Raw genomic sequence first — 17,935 nt, forward strand, 5'->3', positions numbered from 1 at the left:
CCAGCAGCCCATTCCACGCACTCACCACTCTCTGTGTAAAAAAACTTACCCCTGACATCTCCTCTGTACCTACTTCCAAGCACCTTTAAACTGTGCCCTCTCGTGCTAACCATTTCAGCCCTGGGAAAAAGCCTCTGACTATCCACATGATCAATTCCTCTCATCATCTTGTACACCTCTATGATTGACAGTAGTGAAAATCGAGCTACAGATGTGATGGAGGATGCCCTGATCTCTCCCAGAGATGGAGGACTTTCATTGCCTCCTTAAAGGCCAGTGCTTAATGGGCAGTAGGGAGAGCACTTTTTATGGTAGCTTTTCCACTTTATTCTGCATTGTTATTACTTTACCTTAATCTACCTCAATGCACTGGGTAATGATCTGATCTGTATAAACCATATGCAAGACGATTTTTTTCACTGTATCTTGGTACACGTGACAACAATAAACCAATGCCATTTCCTTCAAACATTCTTGTTTTTTATATATAAAATGCAGGTGGAAATAAAGCACACTTATACACAATGTACATATCTGACACCAGTGAACTTTAATAACAAAGATCCCACAGTGACAAAACATAACAGGAATATGTGATAATCATGACAACCTCACTTGACTTGTAATGGTTCAGAATAAAAGTTTTCCAAGTACTGTAGTAGTTATAATTTAAATGCCCTGGTCCAACAATAATTGTACCAGTGAAACTTAAACGTATATAAAAATATGCAATTAAATTCATATCAACAATTAAAGACTGAGAACAGTATGTACAGAGGAGGAAATATATACCATTATTTACAATACTCAAGAGGTGGCTTCTCCCATTGCCCAAACAAACTGCAACCTGTAGAAACAAAATGTTCTTCACTTTCTGAATATGATTTTATATCATGTTTTATTTTACTTTTAGTTCTTGAACTCATAACAGAGTGAGTGAATGGAGTGTTAATTTCAGTAAAGACTGATAATTACAAAGCAATACCCTAATATCAAATTGACACAACATTAAAGATACTGCTATCCTTTACAATCGGCCAACATAGAATGCTTTGTAGAGGAGTTAACACTTTTCATTTAATTGACACGTAAAATACTGGCAGCTGTATGAAGAGAATGTGAAAGGAAACACTGAGGTGCTTAGAGTAGAAGAGCCATCCTTTAACAGGAATTATTTATCATGCCTCATGCATCATGACCGACACTTGGTTCTAAAGGGGCTCTGCCACTATGCAATGTGCTTTCTACATCCAAATGTCTGAACAATGGACATCTTATGACTTAGAAACCAATAAAGCTATCCTTCCCGGTGAGAGGTGAATGTTTGACCGCACCAGCAACAAATGCCTCTACCCTGACAGTCTACTGTCGACTGGAGCATCCAAGTCACATCTTGCAATTTTTGACCACAGTATGAACTTAGTTTGCTCCCAATTACATTAAAGTCCCCACACACTGGACAAAGAAAAATGTGTAAGTGTTTTATTTTAATTCTGAAGTGCTTCTTTCTCTCTTTACATATTTTTTTATTTCTTAAAAGTCTTCATTTTTTCCAATGATATGTGGCACTTAGTGAGATTTATTTTAATGTAGTGCATGCAAGATAGTATTTTTCATCATGATGAATACAGTTTGTGTTGGCCATCTGGAAATGTCACAGTGGACGAGCAACTATTATTTGACTGTACACTCAGAGGGTGGGTATGCAATTCACGGCCCAGAAGGCGGTAAGAGGTAACTTCTAAAAGTAATCAAAACTTTTAAAAACCAAAGACAGTTTCTGATTTATGTAAATATGCAGACATGAACCTAATGAGTCGGGATCTACCTATAGTCTTTATTTTGTCAAGAGTGAAGAAACTTTTGCATTTGTTGACTGGAGGAACAGCTCTTGAAGACAAATGTATTTTTTTCTTTATGGAGATTGACTCAGAACATAGCCTTCCCTAAACTACTTTCTCTCCCAAATCATTGCATGCCGAGGACTCACCTCCTACTTTCCACACTGAATTTTCACTTACCTACTTCCTACACGTAACTTTCTTCTTAGAAACAGGCTGATTCTTTCAGTTCTAAAATTGCTTTAAGCGGTGGCATACTTCAGTTGAGTATGTGCCAAAAAGCCTTCAAGGACAATATATCTTTCCAAAATGCTCTCTAGGCCACTTTCTTGTAGAGAAATTAATTTTTTCCAAATGTTCTAAATGCTCACCAGCTATATCTAAATCACATATTTTAATGCAGTCTGCAGTGAAGTACTCAATGTAGTTTTGAACATCAAGCATCAACAGGGGGCACCATACTGCATTAGAGCTGGAGGACTCATTTGGTTTCCATGTCCAGAATTAATTGTGGAGTATGAACCTTTATTTTGCCAGTTGCATTGTATTCTTTGCAACTACTCTTATCAATCTGTATCTTGTACAACTTCTTTTCTCACAACTCTAGTCTACCTACTTAGCAAACATACGCAGGTGATTTTCTTAAACCATAACAGGTCATTGCTTCTTCTTAACCTTTGGACCTGTTTCACTGGCCACTACGATCTGCTCTCATTCAATGGACAACCCAAAAGACTGGGAACATGCTCAGAAAGGATATTTAAAAAGGGTCACAGAAGCGGACCACAATCTTAAGGCTGTTCTACCATTTCTCCTCCACTGGCACATACTGCTTGACAAACTTACAAACGTTTGTAAAAAAGAATCGCATCTATTTTGGTCCCAAAAGTTTCACTTTTAGCTGAAACTCCACAGTAGAGCTTCCCTGTCACCTTTATGAGAAAACATGATTCTTAACTTTCCATCTGATTTCAAGACAATTTTCTGGTGTTCTCCACTAGTCTGTCAAAATGTCCTATGGCTTTAATTGCTTCAGCCCACCTCCACATGTCCCCACCTTGTCTTCTCAAAAAAGTCCCTCTCTCCCTCCCTTTGGTGTACATATCTTCTTAGAAGTTTTAGAGATAGATATGTGAATCCCACAGAAACTGAGGTTTAGACGATTTAATCTCCAACAAACTTCTTAATTCTGATGCATGCCACACTTAGCACATCTACTGGCCCTCTGATTTTACATTCAATCAGTATTTCCCCTCTTTTGAACTTGAACCTTGCAAAATTTTCTCTGCTCTGAACATCAGTTTCCGGCCCCCCCCTCCCCACTAATTCCTTTGGCACAAATGTGAAAAATTTAGAAATTAGACCAAAAATAAACTTCTTAATGATAAAATTGTTTTTCTTGCTTAAGCAACAGGATCCTCTGAACACTATTACCACTGAAGCAATTCCCATTAATTTGTTGATCTATTTAATTGCACACCCAACATTAGTCTAGGCACTTTATAATTCACTGTTTGCACCAGGCAGTTTGAGCTCTGCCTCCACTAAATCAGTGACTTTAGACTGACACAGTCTCCTTTGATCTCAGCACATTAAATATGTTGAACTTTCTCCAAACTCCACACCACCTCAACCTTCTCAAGACATTTAAAAAGTCACAATATCATCCATCCACAGGCCAATTAAAGCTTTCTACATGCCATGTAAACATTCTGGGAGGAAACATCAGCATCGTGAACAGACATTTGTGCAAACATTGCTTCACTGGTAGAGGAAACCCAAAGAGAAACAAGGCCAAGCAGTTTTCTGTACCGATTGGTTGACTGGGTTGAGTTTATTAGCAAACTCTTTATGACGTATGACTGAAGAATGACATGAAGCTAGTGTTATAGTCGATAATACTACACTCATGCATTTTCCACAAGATCCCACCTGTTTCTTTGGAACTAATCACGTTGCTTTAAGAACAGAGTTGTATTATGTCTGGATGTCTAGAAATTGTTTTACATTTATGCAAAATGTGTGGAATAATTAGTCTAGCATCTACCAACAACCACTGCTCTTGAAACACACCCACTCAGCTATGGTTCAACAAGCATCACAAAGCAACGTTTAGGTATTTTCCAGTTCTAACCTTAAGCCTCAGATATGTAAATGTAATTCAGAATTCCACCACATTCAGAGTTTAATTAGCAGTGCATTTTTTTGTCCCATTGATCACAAAAATTATGTCTCAAAACAATGGGGCTTTAATCAAGCTCAGAATATTCATAAGGCAATTTTATTTCTTGATTCAATCCTCATCATTTTTATGATGATGCTCTGTGAAAGAAGAATGGAATATGATGCAATTCTGAAAAGGCCAATACTCGCTGCATGCTACTCTTAGACTTGGCAACTCTGGAATTTCAAACTAACACTTTAAAAATTAAATCTGAGCTCGAGTCAAAATATTTCTGGGATTTGCTCTGTGCAAATTGAAGACTGAATTTTTTGAAGCAGCGTTAATGCAGATAAGACAATTTTTAAAACATCAAAGCCCTCTGATCTTCAGTTGGCCAATCGCATATGCTACATAACAACAGAAAACCGGATAAAACCTGGCTGTTCCAACCTTTACAAAAGAAATTCTGCAGTCGCTGGACATCCAGAACAACACACAAAATGCCAGAGGGACTCAGCAGGCCAGGTAGCATTTATAAAAGGTAACAAACAGTTGATGTTCTGAGCCAAGACCCTTCACCAGTCCTGATGGAGGGTCTTGGCCTAAAAGATCGATTGTTTATTCTCCTCCATAGAAGCAGCGTGATCTGCTGAATTCCTCCAGCATTGTGTGTTTCCAGTGTTTGACATTGCCAAGCCAACAATCCAATCTTATTCTCTCCGGTGTAAAACACTTGATTCGATACCAAAAACCTTGTTACAATGCTGCTGATTTACACTGTCACTTTTAGTTCACTGCAAAGCATTCCTCTACTCTCTATGTCACCCCATCAGTAAGCATGTATAAAATTATCCCCTCACATTTAATACCTGTGTCCGGCTACTTTTATATAATTTTGGAAAGTAAACAGGGAAGAAAAGAACATACACTATGTATGTGTCTTCTATTCTTTGGCTTTTCATGATCAGCTAAGACCATTTGGCAGGAAATACTACATTCTGGGATGCAAAATTAAAACTGCTTATAAGGAACAAAAGTCAGATTTCATCAGTGAAGCAACTTTGGAGTAAGGAACATGAAACAACCTACGGCATTGTGACTGAAGTATAACACAAAAGGAATGATGTACGTACTACTGGGCTTCCAGTACCTGTATTGTGCTACATGTAATCAAAGATACGCTCCATAGTTGTGCTGTTCATCGGCACATAGTACAGGCTATGTGCACTCTGTAATTGAAATCTGAAACAGAACGTGCTTGGCAGGTGGGAGTGGAAATGAGTGGAGCATTGTGGAAGGGCTGTTGGTGGAGGGATAGGGGTGATAGATGCGGAGTGCCACATCAGAAGCACAGTTTATTTACAACTGTTAACCCTATTTTTTTGCAATTTATCTTTTCAAGGGGTAATTACTGGGTGAAAGCCCAGCAACAGAAGACTTAATTATATACCACACATCTAAAAGTCTTCAGATCCAAATCACCGAATACAAATAAACAGATATTAAAGCTAAATTATTGACTTCACAACCCAGGCGTCAAGCTTCGGTGTGTGAGAAGGAATTAAAGAACAACATTTATCTTAATGTCATTGTTCTCAGATGAGTATGTGGGGTTGTGATAGACTCGGAAAGGGTTGCCAAGAAACAAGGCAAAAATCAAAGGCACTTTGACAGCAGATATGAAGTCAAAGTTTCTACTTGTGACACCTTGGAATCTCATTATCTCTGATTCTCAATGTCTTCCTCTTACAATGACATTAATGAAACAAACTTTGTGATATTTCCTATTGAATTATTAAAATGGAAATCTGATACATCCGGTCAGAAACTGTAAAGACAGTTTGTAAAGTTTTGGATGTTCACCTAATTATTAATTGTTCTGGAATTTCTGACCCATCTCCTGCATTTGTGTTGATTTAAGGCCCAATACTACACAATGTTCCTGCTGATTTATTAGCGTTAGCAAGGATGGGGAGTGGAGATGAAGTGCATGAGGAACTGGGAGTACAGTATTCATGGAAAATTGTGTTCGGTTAACTGAGACTGAGGTCCACGTAATTCAGTAAAACATATTCAGTCATCCTTCCTTTAACAAAATCTCACCACACAGAATGAACAACTAGATTAAGCCACAAAATGTAAAACAAACTTTGTCAAATTTCTAGAGATATTAAAAAAAAAGATAAATGTATAAATTAAGTGCTGTGGAAGATAACTAAGTTAAAATAAACATAAATACTGTACAGGAGGACCAATATCAGTTCCCCTTCTGGATTTACTGTCCAAAAGGTAGCTTCGACTATAACTGCGGCCTTTGGCAGATTGAGGTTTTTATGTGGCACTGATTAACCGGTGCTTCCTACAGAATCTCCAAATGTCCTCTGGTTAAATGCTTCTGAAAAGTGATGGTCCTCCGTGATCTTGGCCACATATTGCACATAGTCATTTCACACGCGCGCTCTGGTTTCTATATAAACTGGCTCCATTCTACAAAAAGGCAGTAGAACACAACCAAGTGCGTGCACGCGCGCACACACTCTCACTCACACACACACACTCTCACACTCACACTACTGGAACGTTGTAGCTGTTGGTACGTAATGAGGTACATACAATGCAATTCATCAGTCCTCTGACTGGAAGCAAAAGTACATGGAAATTTGTGTGGTGTCCAAAAGGAATTAATACTACAATCATGATTCTCTTTCATGCAGATTCACTGAGGATGATGTCCACAAAAGTTTGTCAGGTGTTTAAGTACGTACAGATATGCCACGATGCACTCCACTTTGTGGTTCATAACAACATGACACATTTGACCGAGGTCTGATTTCTGAAAGGCCTCTTCATTTCAAACACCACAATAAACAGAATTCCACTGTCACAATATCCATGCAGACCACCAGGATTTTCTTCAATAGGTCCCCACAGATGAAGATCTCATTGGAAATTATTACTTGGTGGTTACTTGAAGCACAATCACGGTGTCGTTAGCTTGAAGCACAGATGAGGATTCCTCATGATTGCTGCCACAAAGAAACTGTCAGACTTTAGGGAACAGAGGTTGAAGATAAAGAAGGTATCTCCTGTCACGAATGAAGACATCCTGTGCAAAGCGTGATTCCCACAATCTCCTGCCTTCTTTTTTCGATCAGCTTCTGGTGACACATTGTCTCTTTCCTTGGACCCAAGCTCAGTGACATACTTTTCATTAATGGGAGGCCTCAATTATCACAGGTTGATTATCTTTGCTCATTTCACTGCACCTTAATAAAGTAAAACACAACAATGTACCATTTTGTATCAATGGAACACTGATATGGGTGGGAAAGAAAATAACATCACAACCAAAATTTGGCGTCGATCACCTCACAGAATTGCAGATACGTCTTAAGACTGCTGATCATTCATTTTGGGTTCCTGCATGTGTACAGTAAAGGGCAAACAATGCATACAGAGACTAAATGCCCAAGCATTAGACAAAGCACACTAGGAGACAAACAAAAACAGTAGTCTTGTAACCAGGGATTTGCTTCACTGCTCTCAAACGCGCCACAGAAGCAGATGGTTGGTGCTATCGTCTCGGCCCACAGTCTCACTGCTGTTGGTAAGCCGGAAGTCTTCATACCCATCTCCTCCACTGATCACCAGCATGTTGGTCTTCAGTGGGATAATGGCAGACGATCGTCGTCTCGCCAAGTCCCGCTTCTGTGGACCAGCCAGCCTTTCTCCACCCATGCTCGGCCGACCTGAAGGGATAAGAAGACGGTCGGAATTCACTCAGAAATGCAAATCAACCATGTTACGTGTGCCTTAAGAAAAACCTACCTCAAAAGTCAGAATCAATGTGCCAAAAATGAAATAATTATCTTTATATCTACCTAGCAATCTAACAGTTCACACTGAACAGGAAAATAAATTACACATTTTGAACAACATACGTAAAATGCCTGAAGAACTCAGCAGGTCAGGTAGTATCTATGGAAATGAATAAACGGTCGACATTTTGGGCCGTGACCCTTCATCAGGACTGAAAAGGAAAGAGGAAGAAGCCAGAATAAGAAGGGGGGTGAGGGGAGGAGTACAAGTTGGCAGGGGGTAGCTGAGATCAGATGAGAAGGATAGTAGGTGGGTGAGGAAAGGGGGTGAAATGAGAAACTGTGAGGCGATAGGTGGAAAAAGTAAAGGGCTGAAGAAGAAGGAACCTGATAGGAGAGGAGAGCAGACTATTGGGAGAAAGGGAAGGAGGGAGGCACCAAGTAGACAGGGCAGGTGCAGAGAAGAGAAGGGTTAAGAGGAGAGCCAGAATGGGGATTAGAAAAAGAGAGAAGGGGGAGGGGGGGGAGAAATTACCAGAAGTAGAGAAATCAATATTCATGCTGTCAGATTGGAGACTGAACATGAGGTGTTGCCCTTCCAACCTGAGAGTGGCCTCATCATGGCAGTAGAGGCGGCCACGGACTGACTTGTCGGGTGGGAAGGGGAAATGGAATTAAAATGGGTGGCCACTGGGAAACCTCATCTGTTGTGGTGAACAGAGCAAAAGTGTTCAATTTATCCCAGGTCTCACGTAGATTAGGAACTGTTTCAGGTCAAAGAACCATTCACCGTTTCTCCCTCTGTAGATGCTGCCTGACCTTCAGAAAGTTTGCAGCATTTTCTGTTTTTGTCTCCCCTAGCTTCCCAGTATTTTCATTTGTTTGCGTTTACAATCTCAGCTTAGCAGGTTTCCCAATGTGTGGCCATCTATCCCCACCCAGATACATCTTTTACCCACAGATAGTATTTGCTGTAGTGACCTTCCTGGCAATTTATTACACAGAAACCCTGCATGAACTGATTCCCCATGGACTTCCAATGAATCTGAGTTTCCTTAACATTAATTAACACCCACTATCCATTGCAACACACACAAATTTCTAAAGTAACAGCAAATGTTTTGAGCTGAGACCCTTCATCAGGACTGGAAAGGAAGAGGGCAGAAGCCAAAATAAGGTGGTAGGGCAAACACAGCTTGGAGGAGCAACACCCCATATGCTGTCTGGGGTGTCTCCGACATGTTGACATGAACATCAATTTCTCTAACTTCCCGTAACCACTTCCCTCTTTTTTCTCTACCCTTTACATTTGGATTGGGTGTTGTGAAATGAACCAGTCTTGATTAGGGAGCTTAAGGTACAGGAACTTGGAGTACTGTGTCCAGTTCTGGTCGCCTCACTATAGGAAGAATGTGGAAGCATTGGAAAGGGTACAGAGGAGAGTATGCATTATGATCAGAGATTAAGGGAGCTAGGGCCTTAACCTTTGGAGAGAAGGAGGATGAGAGGAGACATGATGGAGGTGTACAAGATATTAAGAGGAATAGATAGAGTGGATAGCTAGTGCCTCTTCACCAGGGCACCACTGCTCAATACAAGAGGACATGGCTTTAAGGTAAGGGGTGGGAAATTCAAGGGGGATATTAGAGGAAGGATTTTTACTCAAGAGAGTGGTTGGTGCGTGGAATGTACTGCCTGGGTCAGTGGTGGAGGCAGATATACTGGTGAAGTTTAAGAGACTACTGGACAGGTATATGGAGGAATTTAAGGTGGGGGGTTATATGGGAGGCAGGGTTTGAGGTTTGGCACAACACTGTGGGCTGAAGGGCCTGTAATGTGCTGTACTATTCTATGAACCCTTAGGAGACAGTGATTATTAGATGATAATCTTCACTCTGCAATTTGAGAGGGAGAAGCTAAAGTCAGATGTGTCAGTATGACAGTGGAGTGAAGTTTAATACAGAAGCATAAGAGAGGAGCTCTCGAAGTTTCATCGGAAGGGGACATGAGCAGAGATGACGACAGAACAGCGGTGGCTAGAGTTTCTGGGAGCAATTCGGAAGGCGCGGGTTAGATACATCACAAAATCACAAAGAAGGAGAATTCAAAAGGCAGGATGACACAACCGTGGCTGACAAGGGAAATCAAAAGCATCATAAAAGTAAAAGAGAGGACAAATAATAGAGCAAAAGTTAGTGGGAAGTTAGAGGATTGGGAAGCTTTTCAAAACCAATAGAGGGCAACTAAAAAAAAACATGAGGGAAAAGATGAAATATGCAGGTAAGCTAGCCAATAAACTGAACTTGAAATGAATCTCCAATTTCCAATATGTCTACATTATGTAGTCAAGCTGCTATCGTCTAGGTAGTTCACTTTGTTAGCAACAGACGGAATTTACTCTATGCGCCACTTCCAAGTGGACCATGCAGAATGATTATTCTGGACCAATCTTCCTGGATCAGTGTTATAAAGGAAAGTAAAAGGAGGCCCATGTGGTGTAGCAACATCAGAGCAGGCCTTATGGACTGCTACCACCACGTAAATATCACAAGGGGGGAAATGGTTCAGCATACATGTTGGTCAGCACATTATCGTTAATCCAAAACAGAATTATGTGGGATATTTCTGAGGCTTTCCATCGCTCACAGGTAAATGCTGCCATTATTTCTTAGTTTGATGATAAAGGCTTCACTGATCTTGGAATGTAACTCAATTATAGTTCTACAGAACTCACAAAACACAAGAATAGAGGAGCCCCATCCCATCATTCACTATGATCATGGTTAATCTGTGCCAACTCTCAAATGACCAATCTTTCAAAAAAAAAAAATCCTCCACTTCCAGTAATATAGACTCTAAAATCCTTTGGGGTAGAGGCATAGAGAATTGTACACAAACAATGACTGCAAAGAATCAAAGCCCAGATCCCACACTTGACGAAGTTCTTTAAGGAGACTGAAAAGCTTCATAAACTTGCCTGGCTCTCTGGCTGGCGGGAAAGACAGATCAAAGATCTCGGGCAGCTCAATGGCTGTGAGGAATCGAACATGTCCCGTGTGACCATGAGCTGATCCCATGGGTATTAAAGGTATCCTGAGCAAAGTGGTGTTGGCAGTGACGTGGGGAATGGATAGAGTTAACACCACCCCAGCGCTTGTTCCAATCCAGAGGAGGTCTTTGCAGGCAAGGAGGGCTGTAATCCGTAAGCAGGCAGCCTTATGCTGGCGAATAATGGCATCGGAACCTGTTGGATGGAGGATATCGTTATAACACACAATGTGATACGCTTTGAGCAAACTTATCTAGATGCATCTGCAAGTAATGGAAAAAAACTGCAGAGAAATGTAGATGCAGCTCAACACATCAAGAAAAACAGCTTCTCCTTGATGGACTTAGTCTATATTGCTAGCATGCATCAGTGGAACATCCATCATAATCAAAGACTTCAATTATCCTGGGCATTCTCTCTTCTCCCCTTTCCTAATGGGTCGAGGCGAGATAGGTTGCCTGTGTAGAATACAGACAGGAAGTGTGTGTGAAGCCGGTGTTCTGTACTGGGTGTCAGATGTGGGATGTCCGGGAGACTCCCAACCTCCCTATGGCCACATCTGTCCCAGGTGCGTCGAGCTACAGCTCCTTAGAGACCACGTTCAGGAACTGGAGATGCAGCTCACTGATCTTCATCTGGTCAGGGACAGTCAGGAGTTGACTCATAGGAGTTATAGGCAAGTAATCACAACGGGGCCTCTGGAGACAGATAAGTGGGTAACAGTCAAGGGAGGGAAGGGCAAGAGTCAGATACTAGAGAGTACCCCTGTGGCTGTCCCCCTTAACAATAAGTACTCCTGTTTAAGTACTGTTGGTGGGGATAACCTACCTGGGGGAAGCAACAGTGGCTGCGCCTCTGGCACAGAGTCTGGCCCTGTGGCTCAGAAAGGTAGAGGAAGGAAGAGAAAGGCAGTAGTGATAGGGGACTCTATAGTTAGGGGGTCAGGGGTTAGGGGGTTAGGGTGGGCACAGGAAAGAAACACGGATGGTAGTTTGCCTCCCAGGTGCCAGGGTCCGGGATGTTTCTGATCGCTTGTATGATATCCTGAATTCGGGAGGTGAACAGCCAGAGTTTGTGGTACATATTGGTACTAACAACATAGGTAGGAAAATGGAGGAGGTCCTGAAAACAAATGACAGGGAGTTAGGAAAGAAGCCGAGAAGCAGGACCACAAGGGTAGTAATCTCGGGATTATTGCCTGTGCCACATGACAGTGAGTTTAGGAATGGACTGAGGTGAAGGATAAATGCTTGGCTGAGGATTGGAGCAGGGGGCAGGGATCCAGATTTCTGGATCACTGGGACCTCTTTTGGGGCAGGCGTGACCTGTACAAAAAGGACAGGTTGCACTTGAATCCGAGGGGGACCAATATCCTGGCAGGGAGGTTTGCTAAGGTTATTGGGGAGAGTTTAAACTAGAATTGCTGGGGGGTGGGAACTGAACTGAAGAGACGGAGGAAGGGGCAGTTGGCTCACAAATAAAGAAAACTTGGAGGCAGTGTGAGAGGGAGGATAGGCAGGTGATAGAGAAGGGATGCACACATACTGATGGTTTGAGATGTGTCTATTTTATTTTATCATAAACAAAGCAGATGAGCTTAGAGTGTGGATCAGTACTTGGAGCTATGACGTTGTGGCCAATTCAGAGACTTAGATGGCTCAGGGGCAGGAATGGGTACTTAGACTGCCAGGTTTTAGATGTTTCAGAAAGGACAGGGAGGGAGGCAAAAGAGGTGGGGGCGTGGCACTGCTGATCAGAGATAGCGTCACGGCTGTAGAAAAGGAGGAAGTCATGGAGGGATTGTCTACTGAGTCTCTGTGGGTGGAAGTTAGAAACAGGAAGGGGTTAATAACTCTACTTGGTGTTTTTTATAGACCACCCAATAGTAACAGGGACATTGAGGAGCAGATAGACAGACAGTCTCTGGAAAGTTGTAATAATAACAGGGTTGTTGTGGGAGATTTTAATTTCCCAAATAGCGATTGGCATCTCCCTAGAGCAAGGGGTTTAGATGGGGTGGAGTTTGTTAGGTGTGTTCAGGAAGGTTTTCTGACACAATATGTAGATAAGCCTACAAGAGGAGAGGCTGTACATGATCTGGTATTGGGAAATGAACCTGGTCAGGTGTCAGGTCTCTCAGTGGGAGAGCATTTTGGAGATAGTGATCACAATTCTGTCTCCTTTACCATAGCATTGGAGAGGGATAGGAGCAGACAAGTTAGGAAAATGTTCAATTGGAGTAAGGGGAAATATGAAACTATCAGGCAGGAACTTGGAAGCATAAATTAGGAGCAGATGTTCTCAGGGAAATGTACACCAGAAATGTAGCAAATGTTCAGGGGATATTTGTGTGATGTTCTGCATAGGTACGTTCCAATGAGACAGAGAAAGGATGGTAGGGTAGAGGAACTGTGGTGTACAAAGGTTGTTGAAAATCTGGTCAAGAAGAAAAAAAAGCTTACGAAAGGTTAAAAAAACTGGGTAATGATAAGAGATCCAGAAAATTATAAGGCCAGCAGGAAGGAGCTTAGGAATGAAATTAGGAGAGCCAGAAGGGGTCATGAAAAGGCCTTCACGAGCAAGATGAAGGGAAACCCTACGGCATTCCACAAGGATGTGAAGATCAAGAGGATAAGGCGTGAGAGAATAGGACCAATCAAGTGTGACAGTGGAAAAGTGTGTACGGAACCAGAAGAGATAGCGGAGGTACTTAATGAATACTTTGCTTCAGTATTCACTACGGAAAAGGACCATGGCGATTGTAGCGATGACTTATAGCGGATTGAAAAGCTTGAGCATATAGACATTAAGAAAAAGGATGTGCTGGAGCATTTGGAAAACAGCAAGTTGAATAAGTCACTGGGACCGTACGGGATATAACCCAGGCTACTATGGGAGGTGAGGGAGGAGATTGCTGAGCCTCTGGCAATGATTTCTGCATCATCAATAGGGACGGGAGAAGTTCCAGAGGATTGGAGGATAGTGGATGTTGTTCCCTTATTCATGAAAGGGGGTAGAGATAGCCCAGGAAATTATAGACTAGTTAGTGAGTCTTACTTCAGTGGTTGGTAAGTTGATGGAGAAGATCCTGAGAGGCAGGATTTATGAACATTTGGAGATGCATAATATGATTGGGAATAGTGAGCATGGCTTTGTGAAAGGCAGGTCATGCCTTATGAATTTTTTAAAGATGTGACTAAACACATTGATGAAGGTAGAGCAGTAGATGTAATGTATATGGATTTCAGCAAGGCATTAAGAAAATAAGGAGGCATGGGATCCAAGAGGACCTTGCAAAGAGTGGTTGTAGACAGGTCATATTCTGCATGGAGATCAGTGACCAGTAATGTGCCTCAGGGACCTGTTCTGGGACCCTTTCTCTTTGTGAGTTTTATGAATGAACAGGATGAGGAAGTGGAGGGATGGGTTCGTAAATTGTAAATTCGTAAATTTGCTGATGACACAAAGATTGGGGGTGTGTGGATAGTGTGGAGAGCTGTCAGAGGTTATAGCGGGACACCGATATGATGCAAAACTGGGCTGAGAAGTGGCAGGTAAGTGTGAGGTGGTTCATTTGGTAGGTAAAATATGACAGCAGAATATAGGATTAATGGTAAGTCCCTTGGCAGTGTGGAGGATCAGAGAGATCTTGGGGTCCGAGTCCATCGGACACTCAAAGCTGCTCAGCAGGTTGACTCTGTGGTTAAGAAGAAATACGGTGCATTGGCTTTCATCAAATGTAGGATTGAGTTCAAGAGCTGAGAGGTAATGTTATAGCTATATAGGACCCTGGTCAGACCCCACTTGGAGTACTGTGTTCAGTTCTGGTCGCCTCACTACAAGAAGGAGCAGAGGAGATTTACAAGGATGTTGCTTGGATTGGGGAGCGTGCCTTATGAGAATAGGCTGAGTGAACTCGGCCTCTTCTTCTCGGAGCGACGGAGGATGAGAAGTGACCTGATAGAGGTGTACAAGATGATGAGAGGCATTGATCGTGTAGATAGTCAGAGGCTTCTCCCCAGGGCTGAAAGGGCTAATACGAGAGGGCACAGTTTTAAGGTGCTTGGAGTAGGTACAGAGGAGATGTCAGCGGTAAGTTTTTTACACAGAGTGGTGAGTACACGGAATGGGCTGCCGGCAACGGTGGTGGAGGCAGATAAGATAGGGCCTTTTAAGAGACTCCTGGGTAGGTACATGAAGCTTAGAAAAATAGAGCGCTATGGGTAACCCTAGGTAATTTCTAAAGTAAGTACATGTTCGGCACAGCGTTGGGGGCCGAAGGGCCTGTATTGTGTTGTAGGTTTTCTATGTTTCCTATGGGGCAGAAGATACAAAAACCTGAAAGCACACATCACCAGGCACAAGGACCACTTCCACCCAGCTGTCACAAGACTATTATGATAAGAAGGATTCTCAGTCTCACAATCTACCATGCTCAGATTTTGCACCTTATAGTTTACCTGCACTGCACTTTCTCCTTAGCTGTTACACTTCATTCTATATTGTTATTGTTTTATTTTATTCTTCCTCAATGCACTGTGTAATAATCTGATCTGTATGAACAGGACACAAGGCAAGCTTTTTACTGTACACTGGCACTGGCACTGGCCAGAAAAAGCGGCACACCTTGTGACACAGACAGTGACTGGGAGGAATTCAGAGTCCTGCAGAGGAGGACAAAGTGCTTATTAGGAAAGGGAAAAAAGATTATGAGAGAAAGCTGGCAGGGAACATAAAAACTGACTGTAAAAGCTTTGACAGATATGTGAAAAGAAAAAGATTAGTTAAGACAAATGTAGGTCCCTTACAGTCAGAAACAGGTGATGGGGAACAAGGACATGGCAGACCAATTGAATAACTACTTTGGTTCTATCTTCACTAAGGAGGACATAAGTAATCTTCCAGAAATAGTAGGGGACAGAGGGTCTAGTGAGATGGAGGAGCTGAGGGAAATACATGTTAGTAGAAAAGTGGTGTTAGGTAAATTAAAGGGATTAAAGGCAGATAAATCCCCAGGGCCAGATGATCTGCATCCCAGAGTGCTTAAGGAGGTAGCCCAAGAAATAGTGGATGCTCTTCATGGGGTTTAGAAGAACGTTGGGTAATCTATTTGAGACATACAAGTTCTTGAGTAGGTCACCCTTGGGCAAGGAGTAACCCCTCCACTCCGGATCAGGGTCATGTGGAGCCACAGGAGCAGGTGGTGGATGGTTGTACGAGCAGCTAGTGAGACCACACCTGGAGTATTGTGTGCAGTTTTGGTCCCTTAATCTGAGGAAAGACATTCTCGCCATAGAGGGAGTACAAAGGAGGTTCACCAGATTGATTCTTGGGATGGCAGGACTTTCATATGAAGAAAGACTGGATCGACTAGGCTTATACTCGCTGGAATTTAGAAGGTTGAGGGGGGATCTTATTGAAACGTATAAAATTCTAAAGGGATTGGATAGGCTAGATGCAGGAAGATTGTTCCCGATGTTGGGGAAGTCCAGAATGAGGGGTCACAGATTAAGGATAAAGGGGAAGCCTTTTAGGACCGAGATGAGGAGAAACTTCTTCACACAGAGAGTGGTGAATCTGTGGAATTCTCTGCCACAGGAAACAGTTGAGGCCGGTTCATTGGTTATATTTAAGAGGGAGTTAGATATGGCCCTTGTGGCTAAAGGGATCAGGGGGTATGGAGAGAAAGCAGGTACAGGGTTCTGAGTTGGATGATCAGCCATGATCATACTGAATGGCGGTGCAGGCTCGAAGGGCCGAATGACCTACTCCTGCACCTATTTTCTATGTTGCAGTACAGTAATAAACCAATTCCATTTCCCAACGAGCACACATGGTGTATTTAAGTAGGACTGTGAAAACTTCCAATCATTGATTAGTTAGGGAGTCTGATTGGCTTTGACTCTGTTCTTTCTCTTTGCACTTTAATAGGTAAATCAAATGGGAGTTGTTTGGCAAACATTTTAAACTGACTGGTAATATTTCATGCTAGAGATGTGTTCTTGGTCTCCCAATCTACAGTACCTTATAAACGGCCCATACATTTTATTTGTCTACGTGCATTTCACTCTCCTGTAGTTCCTATACTTTATTTTACATTCTGTTTTCTTTTTACTACCTCAAAGTACTAAAGTATTGCACAATACACCTGGATGGCATTTAACACAGAGGTCTCAGTACAGGTGACATTAATAAACCAATTCAAAGTGAACTTCTGATAAATCCATCAATGTTGCAAGTACTGATTTCAATATAATGTGGGGCTGTTTTATAGTTTCAAAATAGTCCTCACTCCATAAGGGAAAAAACCACCTCAGTCTTTCAAAGCTGGGCCACATGCCTCACTCACCGTTGTTACAGCAATGTTGGCAGACCAACTCAGGAGCAGGTCATTTCAAAGTTCAAAGTAAATTCCATTATCAAAGCACGTATACTGTTTGTCATCACATACAACCCTGAGATTCATTTTCTTGTGGGCATACTATATAAATCTATTAAATAATAACCAAAACAGAATCAATTAAAGGCCACCCAACTTGGGCATTCAACAACAATGCAGGAGACAACAGACTGTGCAAATACAAGAAGAAACAATAAAAACAAACAAACAAATAAATGTATCGAGAACATGAGATGAAGAATCCTTGGAAGAAATTGGCTATGAAAAAATTCAACGATGGGGCAAATGAAGTCGAGTGAAGTTATCTCCTTTGGTTCAACAGCCTGATGGTTGAGGGGTAGTAACTGTTCCTAAACCTGGTGGAACAAGTCCCAAGGCTCCTGTATCTCCCTGATGATTAATGTTGCTTTCCTGCGACAGTATTTCATATAGATGTGTTCAATGATTGGGAGGGCTTTATCTGTGATGGACTGGACCATATCCACTACTTTTTGTACGATCTTCTGTTCAAGGGCATTGGTGTTTCCATACCAGGCCATGATGCAATCAGTCAATATACTCTCCTCTACACATTTATAGAATTTTGCCAAAGTTTTTAGATGTCATGCTGAACCTCCTAAGGCAGCAGAGGAACTGCCATGCTTTCCTTGTCATGCCCAGGGC

The 17,935-nt window shown here is 42.0% G+C and overlaps 1 protein-coding gene across 2 annotated transcripts in view; it reads right to left on the reverse strand.

The window, feature by feature from the left end:
• Positions 1–527: 527 nt before the first annotated feature.
• The window catches only part of LOC132391139 (rho guanine nucleotide exchange factor 17-like), a 483,152-nt gene continuing 465,744 nt past the window's right edge, over positions 528–17,935 (reverse strand). For both annotated transcript variants that reach the window (XM_059963957.1, XM_059963956.1), the window contains exons 20-21: positions 10,801–11,067; positions 528–7,754 (exon numbers count right to left, since the gene is read on the reverse strand). In XM_059963957.1, the coding sequence (XP_059819940.1) occupies positions 7,549–7,754; positions 10,801–11,067 (473 nt within the window). In that variant the 3' untranslated portion in view covers positions 528–7,548. The remainder of the gene's footprint in view (positions 7,755–10,800; positions 11,068–17,935) is intronic.

The sequence above is a fragment of the Hypanus sabinus genome, chromosome 3, assembly GCF_030144855.1.
Source record: "Hypanus sabinus isolate sHypSab1 chromosome 3, sHypSab1.hap1, whole genome shotgun sequence".
Taxonomy (NCBI): domain Eukaryota; kingdom Metazoa; phylum Chordata; class Chondrichthyes; order Myliobatiformes; family Dasyatidae; genus Hypanus; species Hypanus sabinus.